We start from the raw sequence: 23,784 nt of genomic DNA on the forward strand, positions 1-23,784 counted from the left end.
ATTAACCAGACCATCCCCTGACACAGTGCTATATTAACCAGACCATCCCCTGGCATGGCAGAGTGCTATATTAACCAGACCATCCCCTGGTACAGTGTTATATTAACCAGACCATCCCCTGGTACAGTGCTATATTAACCAGACCATCCCATGGCACAGTGCTATATTAACCAGACCATCCCCTGGTACAGTGCTATATTAACCAGACCATCCCCTGGCACAGTGTTATATTAACCAGACCATCCCCTGGTATGGTGCTGTATTAACCAGACCATCCCCTGGCACAGTGTTATATTAACCAGACCATCCCCTGGCATAGTGCTATATTAACCAGACCATCCCCTGGTACAGTGCTATATTAACCAGACCATCCCCTGGTACAGTGCTATATTAACCAGACCATCCCCTGGTACAGTGATATATTAACCAGACCATCCCCTGACACAGTGCTATATTAACCAGACCATCCCCTGGTACAGTGCTATATTAACCAGACCATCCCCTGGCACAGTGCTATATGAACCAGACCATCCCCTGGTACAGTGCTATATTAACCAGACCATCCCCTGGTACAGTGCTATATTAACCAGACCATCCCCTGGTACAGTGCTATATTAACCAGACCATCCCCTGGTACAGTGCTATATTAACCAGACCATCCCCTGGTACAGTGCTATATTAACCAGACCATCCCCTGGCACAGTGCTATATTAACCAGACCATCCCCTGGTACAGTGCTATATTAACCAGACCATCCCCTGGCACAGTGTTATATTAACCAGACCATCCCCTGGTACAGTGCTATATTAACCAGACCATCCCCTGGTACAATGCTATATTAACCAGACCATCCCCTGGTACAGTGCTATATTAACCAGACCATTCCCTGGCACAGTGCTATATTAACCAGACCATCCCCTGGTACAGTGCTATATTAACCAGACCATCCCCTGGTACAGTGCTATATTAACCAGACCATCCCCTGGTACAGTGCTATATTAACCAGACCATCCCCTGGTACAGTGCTATATTAACCAGACCATCCCCTGACACAGTGTTATATTAACCAGACCATCCCCTGGCACAGTGCTATATTAACCAGACCATCCCCTGGTACAGTGCTATATTAACCAGACCATCCCCTGGTACAGTGCTATATTAACCAGACCATCCCCTGCTATATTAACCAGACCATCCCCTGGCACAGTGCTATATTAACCAGACCATCCCCTGGCACAGTGCTATATTAACCAGACCATCCCCTGGTACAGTGCTATATTAACCAGACCATCCCCTGGTACAGTGCTATATTAACCAGACCATCCCCTGCTATATTAACCAGACCATCCCCTGGCACAGTGCTATATTAACCAGACCATCCCCTGGTACAGTGCTATATTAACCAGACCATCCCCTGCTATATTAACCAGACCATCCCCTGGCACAGTGCTATATTAACCAGACCATCCCCTGGTACAGTGCTATATTAACCAGACCATCCCCTGCTATATTAACCAGACCATCCCCTGGCACAGTGCTATATTAACCAGACCATCCCCTGGTACAGTGCTATATTAACCAGACCATCCCCTGGTACAGTGTTATATTAACCAGACCATCCCCTGGTACAGTGCTATATTAACCAGACCATCCCCTGGCACAGTGCTATATTAACCAGACCATCCCCTGGTACAGTGCCATATTAACCAGACCATCCCCTGGTATATTAACCAGACCATCCCCTGGTACAGTGTTATATTAACCAGACCATCCCCTGGTACAGTGTTATATTAACCAGACCATCCCCTGGCACAGTGTTATATTAACCAGACCATCCCCTGGTACAGTGTTATATTAACCAGACCATCCCCTGGTACAGTGTTATATTAACCAGACCATCCCCTGGCACAGTGTTATATTAACCAGACCATCCCCTGGTACAGTGTTATATTAACCAGACCATCCCCTGGTACAGTGCTATATTAACCAGACCATCCCCTGGTACAGTGTTATATTAACCAGAACATCCCCTGGTACAGTGCTATATTAACCAGACCATCCCCTGGTACAGTGCTATATTAACCAGACCATCCCCTGGTACAGTGTTATATTAACCAGACCATCCCCTGGTACAGTGCTATATTAACCAGACCATCCCCTGGTACAGTGCTATATTAACCAGACCATCCCCTGGTACAGTGTTATATTAACCAGACCATCCCCTGGCACAGTGTTATATTAACCAGACCATCCCCTGGTACAGTGCTATATTAACCAGACCATCCCCTGGTACAGTGCTATATTAACCAGACCATCCCCTGGTACAGTGCTATATTAACCAGACCATCCCCTGGTGCAGTGCTATATTAACCAGACCATCCCCTGGTACAGTGCTATATTAACCAGACCATCCCCTGGTACAGTGTTATATTAACCAGACCATCCCCTGGTACAGTGCTATATTAACCAGACCATCCCCTGACACAGTGTTATATTAACCAGACCATCCCCTGACACAGTGTTATATTAACCAGACCATCCCCTGGTACAGTGTTATATTAACCAGACCATCCCCTGCTATATTAACCAGACCATCCCCTGTTATATTAACCAGACCATCCCCTGCTATATTAACCAGACCATCCCCTGGTACAGTGCTATATTAACCAGACCATCCCCTGGTACAGTGCTATATTAACCAGACCATTAACACACTAACACAGTGCTATATTAACCAGACCATCCCCTGGTACAGTGCTATATTAACCAGACCATCCCCTGGTACAGTGCTATATTAACCAGACCATCCCCTGGCACAGTGCTATATTAACCAGACCATCCCCTGGTACAGTGCTATATTAATCAGACCATCCCCTGGCACAGTGCTATATTAACCAGACCATCCCCTGGCACAGTGCTATATTAACCAGACCATCCCCTGGCACAGTGCTATATTAACCAGACCATCCCCTGGCACAGTGTTATATTAACCAGACCATCCCCTGGCACAGTGCTATATTAACCAGACCATCCCCGGACACAGTGCTATATTAACCAGACCATCCCCTGGTACAGTGCTATATTAACCAGACCATCCCCTGGTACAGTGCTATATTAACCAGACCATCCCCTGGTACAGTGCTATATTAACCAGACCATCCCCTGGCACAGTGCTATATTAACCAGACCATCCCCTGGTACAGTGCTATATTAACCAGACCATCCCCTGGTACAGTGCTATATTAACCAGACCATCCCCTGGTACAGTGATATATTAACCAGACCATCCCCTGGTACAGTGCTATATTAACCAGACCATCCCCTGGCACAGTGTTATATTAACCAGACCATCCCCTGGCACAGTGTTATATTAACCAGACCATCCCCTGGTACAGTGCTATATTAACCAGACCATCCCCTGGTACAATGCTATATTAACCAGACCATCCCCTGGTACAGTGCTATATTAACCAGACCATTCCCTGGCACAGTGCTATATTAACCAGACCATCCCCTGGTACAGTGCTATATTAACCAGACCATCCCCTGGTACAGTGCTATATTAACCAGACCATCCCCTGGTACAGTGCTATATTAACCAGACCATCCCCTGGTACAGTGCTATATTAACCAGACCATCCCCTGACACAGTGTTATATTAACCAGACCATCCCCTGGCACAGTGCTATATTAACCAGACCATCCCCTGGTACAGTGCTATATTAACCAGACCATCCCCTGGTACAGTGCTATATTAACCAGACCATCCCCTGCTATATTAACCAGACCATCCCCTGGCACAGTGCTATATTAACCAGACCATCCCCTGGCACAGTGCTATATTAACCAGACCATCCCCTGGTACAGTGCTATATTAACCAGACCATCCCCTGGTACAGTGCTATATTAACCAGACCATCCCCTGCTATATTAACCAGACCATCCCCTGGCACAGTGCTATATTAACCAGACCATCCCCTGGTACAGTGCTATATTAACCAGACCATCCCCTGGTACAGTGCTATATTAACCAGACCATCCCCTGGTACAGTGCTATATTAACCAGACCATCCCCTGCTATATTAACCAGACCATCCCCTGGCACAGTGCTATATTAACCAGACCATCCCCTGGTACAGTGCTATATTAACCAGACCATCCCCTGGTACAGTGTTATATTAACCAGACCATCCCCTGGTACAGTGCTATATTAACCAGACCATCCCCTGGCACAGTGCTATATTAACCAGACCATCCCCTGGTACAGTGCCATATTAACCAGACCATCCCCTGGTATATTAACCAGACCATCCCCTGGTACAGTGTTATATTAACCAGACCATCCCCTGGTACAGTGCTATATTAACCAGACCATCCCCTGGCACAGTGCTATATTAACCAGACCATCCCCTGGTACAGTGTTATATTAACCAGACCATCCCCTGGCACAGTGTTATATTAACCAGACCATCCCCTGGTACAGTGTTATATTAACCAGACCATCCCCTGGTACAGTGCTATATTAACCAGACCATCCCCTGGTACAGTGTTATATTAACCAGACCATCCCCTGGTACAGTGCTATATTAACCAGACCATCCCCTGGTACAGTGCTATATTAACCAGACCATCCCCTGGTACAGTGTTATATTAACCAGACCATCCCCTGGTACAGTGCTATATTAACCAGACCATCCCCTGGTACAGTGCTATATTAACCAGACCATCCCCTGGTACAGTGTTATATTAACCAGACCATCCCCGGACACAGTGCTATATTAACCAGACCATCCCCTGGCACAGTGCTATATTAACCAGACCATCCCCTGGCACAGTGCTATATTAACCAGACCATCCCCTGGCACAGTGCTATATTAACTAGACCATCCCCTGGCACAGTGCTATATTAACCAGACCATCCCCTGGCACAGTGCTATATTAACCAGACCATCCCCTGGCACAGTGCTATATTAACCAGACCATCCCCTGGCATGGCACAGTGCTATATTAACCAGACCATCCCCTGGTACAGTGTTATATTAACCAGACCATCCCCTGGTACAGTGCTATATTAACCAGACCATCCCCTGGTACAGTGCTATATTAACCAGACCATCCCCTGGTACAGTGCTATATTAACCAGACCATCCCCTGGCACAGTGCTATATTAACCAGACCATCCCCTGGTACAGTGCTATATTAACCAGACCATCCCCTGGTACAGTGCTATATTAACCAGACCATCCCCTGGTACAGTGCTATATTAACCAGGCCATCCCCTGGCACAGTGTTATATTAACCAGGCCATCCCCTGGTACAGTGCTATATTAACCAGACCATCCCCTGGTACAGTGCTATATTAACCAGACCATCCCCTGGTACAGTGCTATATTAACCAGACCATCCCCTGGTACAGTGCTATATTAACCAGACCATCCCCTGGCACATTGCTATATTAACCAGACCATCCCCTGGCACAGTGCTATATTAACCAGACCATCCCCTGGCACAGTGCTATATTAACCAGACCATCCCCTGGCACAGTGCTATATTAACCAGACCATCCCCTGGTACAGTGTTATATTAACCAGACCATCCCCTGGTACAGTGTTATATTAACCAGACCATCCCCTGGTACAGTGTTATATTAACCAGACCATCCCCTGGTACAGTGTTATATTAACCAGACCATCCCCTGGCACAGTGCTATATTAACCAGACCATCCCCTGGTACAGTGCTATATTAACCAGACCATCCCCTGGTACAGTGCTATATTAACCAGACCATCCCCTGGTACAGTGTTATATTAACCAGACCATCCCCTGGCACAGTGCTATATTAACCAGACCATCCCCTGGCACATTGCTATATTAACCAGACCATCCCCTGGCATGACATAATGCTATATTAACCAGACCATCCCCTGGCACAGTGCTATATTAACCAGACCATCCCCAACACAGTGTTATATTAACCAGACCATCCCCTGGTACAGTGCTATATTAACCAGACCATCCCCAACACAGTGCTATATTAACCAGACCATCCCCTGGTACAGTGCTATATTAACCAGACCATCCCCTGGTACAGTGCTATATTAACCAGACCATCCCCTGGTACAGTGCTATATTAACCAGACCATCCCCTGGTACAGTGCTATATTAACCAGACCATCCCCTGGTACAGTGCTATATTAACCAGACCATCCCCTGGTACAGTGCTATATTAACCAGACCATCCCCTGGTACAGTGCTATATTAACCAGACCATCCCCTGCTATATTAACCAGACCATACCCTGGTACAGTGCTATATTAACCAGACCATCCCCAACACAGTGCTATATTAACCAGACCATCCCCTGGTACAGTGCTATATTAACCAGACCATCCCCTGGTACAGTGCTATATTAACCAGACCATCCCCTGGCACAGTGCTATATTAACCAGACCATCCCCTGACACATTGCTATATTAACCAGACCATCCCCTGGCACAGTGCTATATTAACCAGACCATCCAATGGCACAGTGCTATATTAACCAGACCATCCCCTGGTACAGTGCTATATTAACCAGACCACCCCCTGGTACAGTGCTATATTAACCAGACCATCCCCTGGTACAGTGCTATATTAACCAGACCATCCCCTGGTACAGTGCTATATTAACCAGACCATCCACTGGTACAGTGTTATATTAACCAGACCATCCCCTGGTATGGTGCTATATTAACCAGACCATCCCCTGGTACAGTGTTATATTAACCAGACCATCCCCTGGTACAGTGCTATATTAACCAGACCATCCCCTGGTACAGTGCTATATTAACCAGACCATCCCCTGGTACAGTGCTATATTAACCAGACCATCCCCTGGTACAGTGCTATATTAACCAGACCATCCCCTGGCACAGTGCTATATTAACCAGACCATCCCCTGGTACAGTGCTATATTAACCAGACCATCCCCTGGCACAGTGCTATATTAACCAGACCATCCCCTGGTACAGTGCTATATTAACCAGACCATCCCCTGGTACAGTGTTATATTAACCAGACCATCCCCTGGTATGGTGCTATATTAACCAGACCATCCCCTGGTACAGTGTTATATTAACCAGACCATCCCCTGGCACAGTGCTATATTAACCAGACCATCCCCTGGCACAGTGCTATATTAACCAGACCATCCCCTGGTACAGTGCTATATTAACCAGACCATCCACTGGTACAGTGTTATATTAACCAGACCATCCCCTGGTACAGTGTTATATTAACCAGACCATCCCCTGGTACAGTGCTATATTAACCAGACCATCCCCTGACACAGTGCTATATTAACCAGACCATCCCCTGGTACAGTGTTATATTAACCAGACCATCACCTGGTACAGTGTTATATTAACCAGACCATCCCCTGGTACAGTGTTATATTAACCAGACCATCCCCTGGTACAGTGCTATATTAACCAGACAATCCCCTGGCACAGTGCTATATTAACCAGACCATCCCCTGGTACAGTGCTATATTAACCAGACCATCCCCTGGTACAGTGTTATATTAACCAGACCATCCCCTGGTACAGTGCTATATTAACCAGACCATCCCCTGGTACAGTGTTATATTAACCAGACCATCCCCTGGCACAGTGCTATATTAACCAGACCATCCCCTGGTACAGTGTTATATTAACCAGACCATCCCCTGGTACAGTGATATATTAACCAGACCATCCCCTGGTACAGTGCTATATTAACCAGACCATCCCCTGGTACAGTGTTATATTAACCAGACCATCCCCTGGCACAGTGCTATATTAACCAGACCATCCCCTGGTACAGTGTTATATTAACCAGACCATCCCCTGGTACAGTGATATATTAACCAGACCATCCCCTGGTACAGTGCTATATTAACCAGACCATCCCCTGGTACAGTGCTATATTAACCAGACCATCCCCTGGTACAGTGCTATATTAACCAGACCATCCCCTGGTACAGTGCTATATTAACCAGACCATCCCCTGGCACAGTGCTATATTAACCAGACCATCCCCTGGCACAGTGCTATATTAACCAGACCATCCCCTGGTACAGTGCTATATTAACCAGACCATCCCCTGGCACAGTGCTATATTAACCAGACCATCCCTGGTACAGTGCTATATTAACCAGACCATCCCCTGGTACAGTGTTATATTAACCAGACCATCCCTGGTACAGTGCTATATTAACCAGACCATCCCCTGGTACAGAGCTATATTAACCAGACCATCCCCTGGTACAGTGCTATATTAACCAGACCATCCCCTGGCACAGTGTTATATTAACCAGACCATCCCCTGGTACAGTGTTATATTAACCAGACCATCCCCTGGCACAGTGCTATATTAACCAGACCATCCCCTGGTACAGTGCTATATTAACACAGACCATCCCCTGCTATATTAACCAGACCATCCCCTGGCACAGTGCTATATTAACCAGACCATCCCCTGGTACAGTGCTATATTAACCAGACCATCCCCTGGTACAGTGCTATATTAACCAGACCATCCCCTGCTATATTAACCAGACCATCCCCTGGCACAGTGCTATATTAACCAGACCATCCCCTGGCACAGTGTTATATTAACCAGACCATCCCCTGGTACAGTGCTATATTAACCAGACCATCCCCTGGTACAGTGCTATATTAACCAGACCATCCCCTGGCACAGTGCTATATTAACCAGACCATCCCCTGGTACAGTGCTATATTAACCAGACCATCCCCTGGCATAGTGCTATATTAACCAGACCATCCCCTGGCACAGCGCTATATTAACCAGACCATCCCCTGGTACAGTGCTATATTAACCAGACCATCCCCTGGCATGGTGCTATATTAACCAGACCATCCCCTGGTACAGTGATATATTAACCAGACCATCCCCTGGTACAGTGCTATATTAACCAGACCATCCCCTGGTACAGTGCTATATTAACCAGACCATCCCCTGGTACAGTGCTATATTAACCAGACCATCCCCTGGTACAGTGATATATTAACCAGACCATCCCCTGACACAGTGTTATATTAACCAGACCATCCCCTGGTACAGTGCTATATTAACCAGACCATCCCCTGGTACAGTGCTATATTAACCAGACCATCCCCTGACACAGTGCTATATTAACCAGACCATCCCCTGGCACAGTGTTATATTAACCAGACCATCCCCAACACAGTGCTATATTAACCAGACCATCCCCTGGTACAGTGCTATATTAACCAGACCATCCCCTGGTACAGTGCTATATTAACCAGACCATCCCCTGATACAGTGCTATATTAACCAGACCATCCCCTGGTACAGTGCTATATTAACCAGACCATCCCCTGGTACAGTGCTATATTAACCAGACCATCCCCTGGTACAGTGCTATATTAACCAGACCATCCCCTGATACAGTGCTATATTAACCAGACCATCCCCTGGTACAGTGCTATATTAACCAGACCATCCCCTGGTACAGTGCTATATTAACCAGACCATCCCCTGGTACAGTGCTATATTAACCAGACCATCCCCTGGTACAGTGCTATATTAACCAGACCATCCCCTGGCACAGTGCTATATTAACCAGACCATCCCCTGGCACAGTGCTATATTAACCAGACCATCCCCTGGCACAGTGCTATATTAACCAGACCATCCCCTGGTACAGTGTTATATTAACCAGACCATCCCCTGGTACAGTGCTATATTAACCAGACCATCCCCTGGTACAGTGTTATATTAACCAGACCATCCCCTGGCACAGTGCTATATTAACCAGACCATCCCCTGGCACAGTGCTATATTAACCAGACCATCCCCTGGCACAGTGCTATATTAACCAGACCATCCCCTGGTACAGTGTTATATTAACCAGACCATCCCCTGGCACAGTGCTATATTAACCAGACCATCCCCTGGTACAGTGCTATATTAACCAGACCATCCCCTGGTACAGTGTTATATTAACCAGACCATCCCCTGGTACAGTGCTATATTAACCAGACCATCCCCTGGCACAGTGCTATATTAACCAGACCATCCCCTGGTACAGTGCTATATTAACCAGACCATCCCCTGGTACAGTGCTATATTAACCAGACCATCCCCTGGTGCAGTGCTATATTAACCAGACCATCCCCTGGTACAGTGCTATATTAACCAGACCATCCCCTGGTACAGTGCTATATTAACCAGACCATCCCCTGGCACAGTGTTATATTAACCAGACCATCCCCTGGTACAGTGTTATATTAACCAGACCATCCCCTGGCACAGTGCTATATTAACCAGACCATCCCCTGGCATGGCACAGTGTTATATTAACCAGACCATCCCCTGGTACAGTGTTATATTAACCAGACCATCCCCTGGTACAGTGCTATATTAACCAGACCATCCCCTGCTATATTAACCAGACCATCCACAAACACAGTGCTATATTAACCAGACCATCCCCTGGTACAGTGCTATATTAACCAGACCATCCCCTGGTACAGTGCTATATTAACCAGACCATCCCCTGGTACAGTGCTATATTAACCAGACCATCCCCTGGTACAGTGTTATATTAACCAGACCATCCCGACACAGTGCTATATTAACCAGACCATCCCCTGGTACAGTGCTATATTAACCAGACCATCCCCTGGTACAGTGCTATATTAACCAGACCATCCCCTGGCACAGTGCTATATTAACCAGACCATCCCCTGGTACAGTGTAATATTAACCAGACCATCCCCTGGCACAGTGCTATATTAACCAGACCATCCCCTGGTACAGTGTTATATTAACCAGACCATCACCTGGTACAGTGTTATATTAACCAGACCATCCCCTGGTACAGTGTTATATTAACCAGACCATCCCCTGGTACAGTGCTATATTAACCAGACCATCCCCTGGCACAGTGCTATATTAACCAGACCATCCCCTGGTACAGTGCTATATTAACCAGACCATCCCCTGCTATATTAACCAGACCATCCCTGGTACAGTGCTATATTAACCAGACCATCCCCTGCTATATTAACCAGACCATCACCTGGCACAGTGCTATATTAACCAGACCATCCCCTGGTACAGTGCTATATTAACCAGACCATCCCCTGGTACAGTGCTATATTAACCAGACCATCCCCTGGTACAGTGCTATATTAACCAGACCATCCCCTGGCACAGTGCTATATTAACCAGACCATCCCCTGGTACAGTGCTATATTAACCAGACCATCCCCTGGTACAGTGCTATATTAACCAGACCATCCCCTGGTACAGTGCTATATTAACCAGACCATCCCCTGGTACAGTGCTATATTAACCAGACCATCCCCTGGTACAGTGCTATATTAACCAGACCATCCCCTGGTACAGTGCTATATTAACCAGACCATGACCCTGGCACAGTGCTATATTAACCAGACCATCCCCTGGTACAGTGCTATATTAACCAGACCATCCCCTGGTACAGTGCTATATTAACCAGACCATCCCCTGGTACAGTGTTATATTAACCAGACCATCCCCTGGTACAGTGCTATATTAACCAGACCATCCTCTGGTACAGTGTTATATTAACCAGACCATCCCCTGGCACAATGCTATATTAACCAGACCATCCCCTGGCACAGTGCTATATTAACCAGACCATCCCCTGGCACAGTGCTATATTAACCAGACCATCCCCTGGTACAGAGCTATATTAACCAGACCATCCCCTGGTACAGTGCTATATTAACCAGACCATCCCCTGGTACAGCGCTATATTAAAACACTACCCCTCTGTTCAAATCAAATCAAATGTTATTGTTCACATACACATGGTTATCAGATGTTATTGGTCACATGGTTATCATATGTTATTGGTCACATACACATGGTTATCAGATGTTATTGGTCACATGGTTATCAGATGTTATTGGTCACATGGTTATCAGATGTTATCGGTCGTAGTGCCTGGTCGTAGTGATGGTCGTATTCCTGGTCGTAGTGATGGTCGTATTCCTGGTCGTAGTGATGGTCGTATTCCTGGTCGTAGTGCTGGTTGTATTCCTGGTTGTATTCCTGGTCGTAGTGATGCTCGTATTCCTGGTCGTAGTGATGGTCATATTCCTGGTTGTATTACTGGTCGTAGTGATGGTCGTATTCCTGGTCGTAGTGCTGGTCGTATTCCTGGTTGTATTCCTGGTCGTAGTGCTGGTTGTATTCCTGGTCGTATTCCTGGTCGTAGTGCTGGTTGTATTCCTGGTTGTAGTGCTGGTTGTATTCCTGGTCGTATTCCTGGTCGTAGTGATGGTCGTATTCCTGGTCGTAGTGGTGGTCGTATTCCTGGTTGTAGTGCTGGTTGTATTCCTGGTCGTATTCCTGGTCGTAGTGCTGGTTGTATTCCTGGTCGTATTCCTGGTCGTAGTGCTGGTCGTATTCCTGGTTGTAGTGCTGGTTGTATTCCTGGTCGTATTCCTGGTCGTAGTGCTGGTTGTATTCCTGGTCGTATTCCTGGTCGTAGTGCTGGTCGTATTCCTGGTCGTAGTGCTGGTTGTATTCCTGGTCGTATTCCTGGTTGTATTCCTGGTCGTAGTGATGGTCGTATTCCTGGTCGTAGTGCTGGTTGTATTCCTGGTCGTATTCCTGGTCGTAGTGATGCTCGTATTCCTGGTTGTAGTGCTGGTTGTATTCCTGGTCGTATTCCTGGTCGTAGTGCTGGTTGTATTACTGGTCGTAGTGATGGTCGTATTCCTGGTTGTATTCCTGGTCGTAGTGATGGTCGTATTCCTGGTTGTATTACTGGTCGTAGTGATGGTCGTATTCCTGGTCGTAGTGCTGGTCGTAGTGCTGGTCGTAGTGCTGGTCGTATTCCTGGTCGTAGTGATGGTCGTATTCCTGGTCGTAGTGCTGGTTGTATTCCTGGTCGTAGTGCTGGTCGTAGTGATGGTCGTATTCCTGGTCGTAGTGCTGGTCGTATTCCTGGTCGTAGTGCTGGTCATATTCCTGGTGGTAGTGCTGGTCGTAGTGCTGGTAGTAGTGCTGGTCGTAGTGCTGGTCGTATTCCTGGTCGTATTCTTGGTCGTAGTGCTGGTCGTATTCCTGGTCGTAGTGCTGGTCGTATTCCTGGTCGTAGTGCTGGTCGTATTCCTGGTCGTAGTGCTGGTCATAGTGATGGTCGTATTCCTGGTCGTAGCGCTGGTCGTATTCCTGGTCGTAGTGCTGGTCGTATTCCTGGTCGTAGTGCTGGTCGTAGTGCTGGTCGTAGTGCTGGTCGTATTCCTGGTCGTAGTGCTGGTCGTATTCCTGGTCGTAGTGATGGTCGTATTCCTGGTCATAGTGCTGGTCGTATTCCTGGTCGTATTCCTGGTCGTAGTGCTGTTCGTAGTGCTGGTCGTAGTGCTGGTCGTATTCCTGGTCGTAGTGCTGGTTGTATTCCTGGTCATAGTGCTGGTCGTAGTGCTGGTCTTATTCCTGGTCGTAGTGTTGGTCGTATTCCTGGTCGTATTCCTGGTTGTATTCCTGGTTGTATTTCTGGTCGTAGTGCTGGTCGTATTCCTGGTTGTATTCCTGGTCGTATTCCTGGTCGTAGTGCTGTTCGTAGTGCTGGTCGTAGTGCTGGTCGTATTCCTGGTCGTAGTGCTGGTTGTATTCCTGGTCATAGTGCTGGTCGTAGTGCTGGTTGTATTACTGGTCGTAGTGATGGTCGTATTCCTGGTCGTATTCCTGGTCGTGGTGCTGGTCGTACTCCTGGTCGTATTCCTGGTTGTATTCCTGGTCGTAGTGATGGTTGTATTCCTGGTCATATTCCTGGTTGTATTCCTGGTCGTGGTGCTGGTTGTATTACTGGTCGTAGTGATGGTCGTATTCCTGGTCGTATTCCTGGTTGTAGTGCTGGTCGTATCACTGGTCGTAGTGATGGTCGTATTCCTGGTCGTATTCCTGGTCGTAGTGCTGGTCGTAGTGCTGGTTGTAGTGCTGGTCGTAGTGCTGGTCGTATTCCTGGTCGTAGTGATGGTCGTAGTGATGGTTGTATTCCTGGTTGTAGTGCTGGTCGTATTACTGGTCGTAGTGATGGTTGTAGTGCTGGTCGTAGTGCTGGTCGTATTCCTGGTTGTAGTGCTGGTCGTATTCCTGGTCGTAGTGCAGGTTGTATTCCTGTTTGTAGTGCTGGTCTTATTCCTGGTCGTAGTGCTGGTTGTATTCCTGTTTGTAGTGCTGGTCTTATTCCTGGTCGTAGTGCTGGTTATGCTGGTAAATTGACGTCTCTCTGATATCCAATAGCTCTTCCCGGTTGTATGTGATAAAACTTCAATAAAACTTTTAAGGACGAGAAGCAAAGATGCCATCTCTCTCGGTGCCATCTCTATCAGTACCATCTCTCTCGGTGCCATCTCTATCAGTACCATCTCTATCAGTACCATCTCTATCAGTACCATCTCTCTCGGTGCATCTCTATCGATGCCATCTCTATCGATGCCATCTCTATCAGTGCCATCTCTATCGATGCCATCTCTATCGATGCCATCTCTATCGGTGCCATCTCTATCAGTACCATCTCTCTCGGTGCATCTCTATCGATGCCATCTCTATCAGTGCCATCTCTATCAGTGCCATCTCTATCAGTGCCATCTCTATCGGTGCAATCTCTATCGGTGCCATCTCTATCAGTGCCATCTCTATCAGTACCATCTCTATCAGTGTAATCTCTATCAGCACCATCTCTATCAGTACCATCTCTATCAGTGCCATCTCTATCAGTACCATCTCTATCAGTGCCATCTCTATCAGTACCATCTCTCTCGGTGCATCTCTATCGATGCCATCTCTATCAGTGCCATCTCTATCGATGCCATCTCTATCGGTGCCATCTCTATCAGTGCCATCTCTATCAGTGCCATCTCTATCGGTGCAATCTCTATCGGTGCCATCTCTACCGGTACCATCTCTATTGGTGCCATCTCTATCGGTGCCATCTCTATCAGTGCCATCTCTATCAGTACCATCTCTATCAGTGCCATCTCTATCAGTACCATCTCTATCAGTGCCATCTCTATCAGTGCCATCTCTATCAGTACCATCTCTATCGATGCCATCTCTATCAGTGCCATCTCTATCAGTGCCATCTCTATCAGTACCATCTCTATCGATGCCATCTCTATCGGTACCATCGCTATCAGTACCATCTCTATCAGTGCCATCTCTATAGGTGTCATCTCTATCAGTACCATCTCTATCAGTACCATCTCTATCAGTGCCATCTCTATCAGTACCATCTCTATCAGTACCATCTCTATCGATGCCATCTCTATCGGTACCATCTCTATCGGTGCAATCTCTATCGGTGCCATCTCTACCGGTACCATCTCTATTGGTGCCATCTCTATCGGTACCATCTCTATCAGTACCATCTCTATCAGTGCCATCTCTATCAGTACCATCTCTATCAGTACCATCTCTATCAGTGCCATCTCTATCAGTACCATCTCTATCAGTACCATCTCTATCGATGCCATCTCTATCGGTACCATCTCTATCGGTGCAATCTCTATCGGTGCCATCTCTACCGGTACCATCTCTATCAGTACCATCTCTATTGATGCCATCTCTATCGGTGCAATCTCTATCGGTGCCATCTCTACCGGTACCATCTCTATTGGTGCCATCTCTATCGGTGCCATCTCTATCAGTGCCATCTCTATCAGTACCATCTCTATCAGTGCCATCTCTATCAGTACCATCTCTATCGATGCCATCTCTATCAGTGCCATCTCTATCAGTACCATCTCTATCAGTACCATCTCTATCGATGCCATCTCTATCAGTACCATCTCTATCATTGCCATCTCTATCAGTGCCATCTCTATCAGTACCATCTCTATCAGTGCCATCTCTATAGGTGTCATCTCTATCAGTACCATCTCTATCGATGCCATCGCTATCAGTACCATCTCTATCGGTACCATCTCTATCAGTGCCATCTCTATCAGTACCATCTCTATCAGTGCCATCTCTATAGGTGTCATCTCTATCAGTACCATCTCTATCGATGCCATCTCTATCAGTACCATCTCTATCAGTACCATCTCTATCAGTGCCATCTCTATAGGTGTCATCTCTATCAGTACCATCTCTATCGATGCCATCTCTATCAGTGCCATCTCTATCGGTACCATCTCTATCAGTGCCATCTCTATAGGTGTCATCTCTATCAGTACCATCTCTATCGATGCCATCGCTATCAGTACCATCTCTATCAGTGCCATCTCTATCGATGCCATCGCTATCAGTACCATCTCTATCAGTGCCATCTCTATCGATGCCATCTCTATCAGCGCCATCCTAAGAGGTGGTGGTGGGGGGGGGTGATAAGTGAAGGGGTGGACACTCAGGATACTAGACAACAAGGATATCAACCTGTTAAACTATTCCTGGTCGTAGTGCTGGTCGTGAGGGGGATGGGGGAGAGGGTGAGGGGGATGGAGGAGAGGGTGAGGGGGATGGAGGAGACGGTGAGGGGGATGGAGGAGAGGGTGAGGGGGATGGAGGAGAGGGTGAGGGGGATGGAGGAGACGGTGAGGGGGATGGAGGAGAGGGTGAGGGGGATGGGGTGAGGGGGATGGAGAGGGTGAGGGGGATGGAGGAGAGGGTGAGGGGGATGGGGGAGAGGGGTGAGGGGGATGGGGGAGAGGGTGAGGGGGATGGAGGAGAGGGAGAGGGGGATGGAGGAGATAGAGAGGGGGATGGAGGAGAGGGTGAGGGGGACGGGGGAGAGGGTGAGGGGGAGGGAGGAGAGGGAGAGGGGGAGGGAGGAGAGGGAGAGGGGGATGGAGGAGAGGGTGAGGGGGGACGGAGGAGAGGGTGAGGGGGATGGGGTGAGGGGGATGGGGGAGAGGGTGAGGGGGATGGGGTGAGGGGGTGGAGGAGAGGGTGAGGGGGATGGGGGAGAGGGTGACGGTATGGAGAGGGTGAGGGAGATGGAGGAGAGGGTGAGGGGGAGAGGGTGGGGGGTGGAGGAGAGGGTGAGGGGGATGGGGGAGAGGGTGAGGGGGGTGGAGGATAGGGTGGGGGGGTGGAGTAGAGGATTAGACTGATGGAGGAGAGGGTGGGGAGATGGAGGAGAGGGTGAGGGGGATGGGGGAGAGGGTGAGGGGGGTGGAGGATAGGGTGGGGGGTGGAGTAGAGGATCAGACTGATGGAGGAGAGGGTGGGGGGGAAGAGGGTAATGGCGTGTGACAGAGAGGTCTGAAAGTCAGAAGTCAGGGGTCAGGAGTCTCACCTCTGTTTTCTTCCTGGTACACCTGCACCTTCCCAAGCTCCACCCCCAGACGCCTGCACAGGGGAGACAAAGCCAATGAAAAGAGAGCACAGGGAGAGCTGACCAATGAAGTGCCAGTGTGAGTGTGTGTGTGTGTGTGTGTGTGTGTGTGTGTGTGTGTGTGTGTGTGTGTGTGTGTGTGTGTGTGTGTGTGTGTGTGTGTGTGTGTGTGTGTGTGTGTGTGTGTGTGTGTACTGACTCTCCTATCCTCTTGCTGATCTCCCTGGAGGAGGGGTGTGAGTTGGCGCTGAAGATGACCAGGCCTCCCTCGGTGTGGTTCATAACCGGGGGGGACCGGCCACTCTGCACCCCAGCCTCAGACGGCCTATCCCTGGGCACCCACGCTGCACTCAGCCCTTCCTACGGAGGAACCATAATAAATCATAACACATCATAACACATCATAACATAATACATCATAACACATCATAACATAATACATCATAACACATCATAACATAATACATCATAACATAACACATCATAATACATCATAACATAATACATCATAACATAACACATCATAACATAATACATCATAACATAATACATCATAACATAACACATCATAATACATCATAACATAATACATCATAACATAATACATCATAACATAATACATCATAATATAACACATCATAGCACAACACATCATAACACATCATAACATAATACATCATAACACATCATAACATATCATAACATATCATAACATAACACATCATAACACATCATAACATAACACATATAACACATCATAACACATCATAACACATCATAACATAATACATCATAACATAACATAACACATCATATCATAACATAATACATCATAACATCACACATCATAACATAACACATCATAACATAATACATCATAACATAATACATCAAAACATAACACATCATAACATAATACATCATAACACAATACATCATAACATAATACATCATAACACATCATAACATAATACATCATAACACATCATAACATAACACATCATAATACATCATAACATAATACATCATAACATAATACATCATAACATAACATAACACATCATATCATAACATAATACATCATAACATCACACATCATAACATAATACATCATAACATAACACATCATAACATAACACATCATAATACATCATAACATAACACATCATAACATAATACATCATAACATAACACATCATAACATAATACATCATAACACATCATAACATAATACATCATAACATAACACATCATAACATAACACATCATAACATAACACATCATAACATAACACATCATAACATAACACATCATAACGTAACACATCATAACATAATACATCATAACACATCATAACATAACACATCATAACATAATACATCATAACATAACACATCATAACATAATACATCATAACATAACACATCATAACATAACACATCATAACATAATACATCATAACACATCATAACATAACACATCATAACACATCATAACATAATACATCATAGCACATCATAACATTATACATCATAACATAACACATCATAACATAATACATCATAATACATCAAAACATAACACATCATAACATAATACATCATAACATAACACATCATAACATAACACAGCATAACATAATACATCATAACACATCATAACATAATACATCATAACATAACACATCATAACATAACACATCATAATACATCATAACATAACACATCATAATACATCATAACACATCATAACATAATACATCATAACACATCATAACATAACACATCATAATACATCATAACATAATACATCATAACATAATACATCATAACATAACATAACACATCATATCATAACATAATACATCATAACATAATACATCATAACATAACACATCATAACATAACACATCATAATACATCATAACATAACACATCATAACATAATACATCATAACATAACACATCATAACATAATACATCATAATACATCATAACATAACACATCATAACATAACACATCATAACATAACACATCATAACATAACACATCATAACATAACACATCATAACATAACACATCATAACATAACACATCATAACACATCATAACATAACACATCATAACATAATACATCATAACATAACACATCATAACATAATACATCATAACATAACACATCATAACATAACACATCATAACATAATACATCATAATACATCAAAACATAACACATCATAACATAATACATCATAACATAACACATCATAACATAACACATCATAACATAATACATCATAACACATCATAACATAATACATCATAACATAATACATAACACATCATAACATAACACATCATAACATAATACATCATAACATAATACATCATAACATAACACATCATAACATAATACATCATAACATAATACATCATAACATAACAAATCATAACATAATACATCATAACATAACACATCATACATCATAACATAATACATAATACATCATAACACATCATAACATAATACATCATAACATAATACATCATAATACATCATAACATAACACATCATAACATAATACATCATAACATAACACATCATAACATAATACATCATAACACATCATAACATAACACATCATAACATAATACATCATAACATAACACATCATAACACATCATAGCATAACACATCATAACACATCATAACATAATACATCATAACACATCATAACATAATACATCATAATATAACACATCATAACATAATACATCATAACATAACACATCATAACATAACACATCATAACATAACACATCATAACATAACACATCATAACACATCATAGCATAACACATCATAACACATCATAACATAATACATCATAACACATCATAACATAATACATCATAACATAACACATCATAACATAATACATCATAACATAACACATCATAACATAACACATCATAACATAACACATCATAACATAACACATCATAACACATCATAGCATAACACATCATAACACATCATAACATAATACATCAAAACATAATACATCATAACATAATACATCATAACACATCATAACATAATACATAATACATCATAACATAATACATCATAACATAATACATCATAACACATCATAACATAATACATCATAACATAATACATCATAACATAATACATCATAACACATCATAACATAATACATAACACATCATAACATAATACATCATAACATAATACATCATAACATAATACATCATAACACATCATACCATAATACATCAAAACACATCATAACATAATACATCATAACACATCATAACATAATACATCAAAACACATCATAACATAATACATCATAACATAATACATCATAACATAATACACAACACATCATAACATAACACATCATAACATAACACATAATACATCATAACACATCATAACATAATACATAATACATCATAATACATCATAACATAACACATCATAACATAATACATCATAACATAACACATCATAACATAATACATCATAACACATCATAACATAACACATCATAAGTCGCTCTGGATAAGAGCGTCTGCTAAATGACTGCTAAATGACTTAAATGTAAATGTAAATGTAATAACATAATACATAATACATCATAACATAACACATCATAACACATCATAGCATAACACATCATAACACATCATAACATAATACATCATAATATAACACATCATAACATAATACATCATAACATAACACATCATAACATAATACATCATAACACATCATAACATAACACATCATAACACATCATAACATAACACATCATAACACATCATAGCATAACACATCATAACACATCATAACATAACACATCATAACATATCATAACATAACACATCATAACATAACACATCATCACATAACACATCATAACACATCATAACATAATACATCATAACATAACACATCATAACATAATACATCATAACATAACACATCATAACATAATACATCATAACACATCATAACATAATACATCATAACACATCATAACACATCAAAACATAATACATCATAACACATCATAACATAACACATCATAACATAACACATCATAATATAACACATCATAACACATCAAAACATAATACATCATAACATAATACATCAAAACACATCAAAACATAATACATCATAACATAATACATCAAAACACATCAAAACATAATACATCATAACACATCATAACATAATACATCATAACACATCATAACATAATACATCATAACACATCATAATACATCATAACATAATACATCATAACATAATACATCATAACATAATACATCATAATATAACACATCATAACATAATACATCATAACATAATACATCATATCACATCATAATACATCATAACATAATACATCATAACACATCATAACATAATACATCATAACACATCATAATACATCATAACATAATACATCATAACACATCATAACATAATACATCATAACACATCATAATACATCATAACATAACACATCATAACATATCATAACATAACACATCATAACATAACACATCATCACATAACACATCATAACACATCATAACATAATACATCATAACATAATACATCATAACATAACACATCATAACATAATACATCATAACATAATACATAATACATCATAACATAATTCATCATAACACATCATAACATAACACATCATAATACATCATAACATATCATAACATAACACATCATAACATAACACATCATCACATAACACATCATAACACATCATAACATAATACATCATAACATAACACATCATAACATAATACATCATAACATAATACATCATAACATAATACATCATAACATAATACATCATAACACATCATAACATAATACATCATAACATAATACATCATAACATAACACATCATAACATAATACATCACAACATAATACATCATAACATAATACATCATAACATAATACATCATATAATACATCATAACATAATACATCATAACATAATACATCATAACATAATACATCATAACACATCATAACATAACACATCATAACATAATACATCATAACATAACACATCATAACATAATACATCATAACACATCATAACATAATACATTATAGCACATCATAACATAATACATCATAACATAACACATCATAACATAACACATCATAACATAATACATCATAACATAACACATCATAACATAATACATCATAACATAATACATCATAACATAATACATCATAACATAATACATCATAACATAATACATCATAACATAACACATCATAACATAACACATCATAACATAATACATCATAACATAACACATCATAACATAACACAATACATCATAACACATCACATCATATCATAACGCATCATATCATGTTATGATGTGTTATGTGTTATGTTTATATATGATATATATGATATGTTGTGTTATGAAGCGTTATGTTGTAATATGTAATGACAACACATCATACCATAAGATAAGAAAACAAACATAAAATATGGTTCAGTATGAAAGCAATGAAGGACTCATCATCCACATAACAACGGCCTGTAAAACAGAGACACATTATAAACGGAATTCAGTATTCACGCTTTCCTCTCCTGACTCCCGGATGCGCTCAGCGCGCCGTCTGCTGATGAGCGGACGGACGCACAGATTTTGATTTGCGCTCAGTCTCGGTAAACACAACAAAATACAACGTTTAAAAACCACACAAAAAAAAATACAACATTGAAACGTCACACACGGACCTGCTGCACTCACCAGTTTGTGTTTGTAGTGTTACCGCGTTGTATGATGTTGGATGATTTCGCAGTTTGTAAACGTCTCAACCTGTTCCTCCAAGCCCGGTTTACTGAGTATGATGGACAGACGTCTCGGCCAATCACAGACCAGGAATCCCGACGGATAACAAATTTCACCCAAACCCTCGTGTTGATCGTCGAGGGAAGACGTCATCACGTCTACATTGAATTTGAATCTGATTCTGAATAGATAGTACATCCAACCCAAAAACTATTTTACCAGGTGTTTGGTCGGGTGTGTTCAGGTTACACACAGTCTTGAGAAGACTAGCTACCAAGTTTATCAGATTTGTGGTGCTCGGGGTTATAATGCGCAAAAATACACGTTGTGGAAGAAAAAAGAGATAGTATGTGCGGGACGTACTATCTACTATCTCTACACCTTCAACCTAGTCAACGTGTCGCTACGATAACTTTTTTTTAAACCTTTTCATTTTATTTTATTTTTAAATGTTACAAACAGACTTATCCCTCAGCACGGCAGAGATCATGACAGAGAGCATGCTCCTGGGTCGACCACTAGAGGACACTGCTGTCTCTGTTTTT

General features: G+C 42.7%; 1 protein-coding gene across 1 annotated transcript in view; it reads right to left on the reverse strand.

The window, feature by feature from the left end:
- The window catches only part of LOC135538749 (phosphoribosyl pyrophosphate synthase-associated protein 2), a 39,559-nt gene extending 16,275 nt beyond the window's left edge, over positions 1–23,284 (reverse strand). The window contains exons 1-3 of the mRNA XM_064964655.1: positions 23,198–23,284; positions 17,544–17,704; positions 17,306–17,358 (exon numbers count right to left, since the gene is read on the reverse strand). Of these exons, the coding sequence (XP_064820727.1) occupies positions 17,306–17,358; positions 17,544–17,626 (136 nt within the window). The 5' untranslated portion in view covers positions 17,627–17,704; positions 23,198–23,284. The remainder of the gene's footprint in view (positions 1–17,305; positions 17,359–17,543; positions 17,705–23,197) is intronic.
- Positions 23,285–23,784: the final 500 nt, after the last annotated feature.

This window comes from Oncorhynchus masou, unplaced genomic scaffold, assembly GCF_036934945.1.
Source record: "Oncorhynchus masou masou isolate Uvic2021 unplaced genomic scaffold, UVic_Omas_1.1 unplaced_scaffold_181, whole genome shotgun sequence".
NCBI lineage: Eukaryota > Metazoa > Chordata > Actinopteri > Salmoniformes > Salmonidae > Oncorhynchus > Oncorhynchus masou.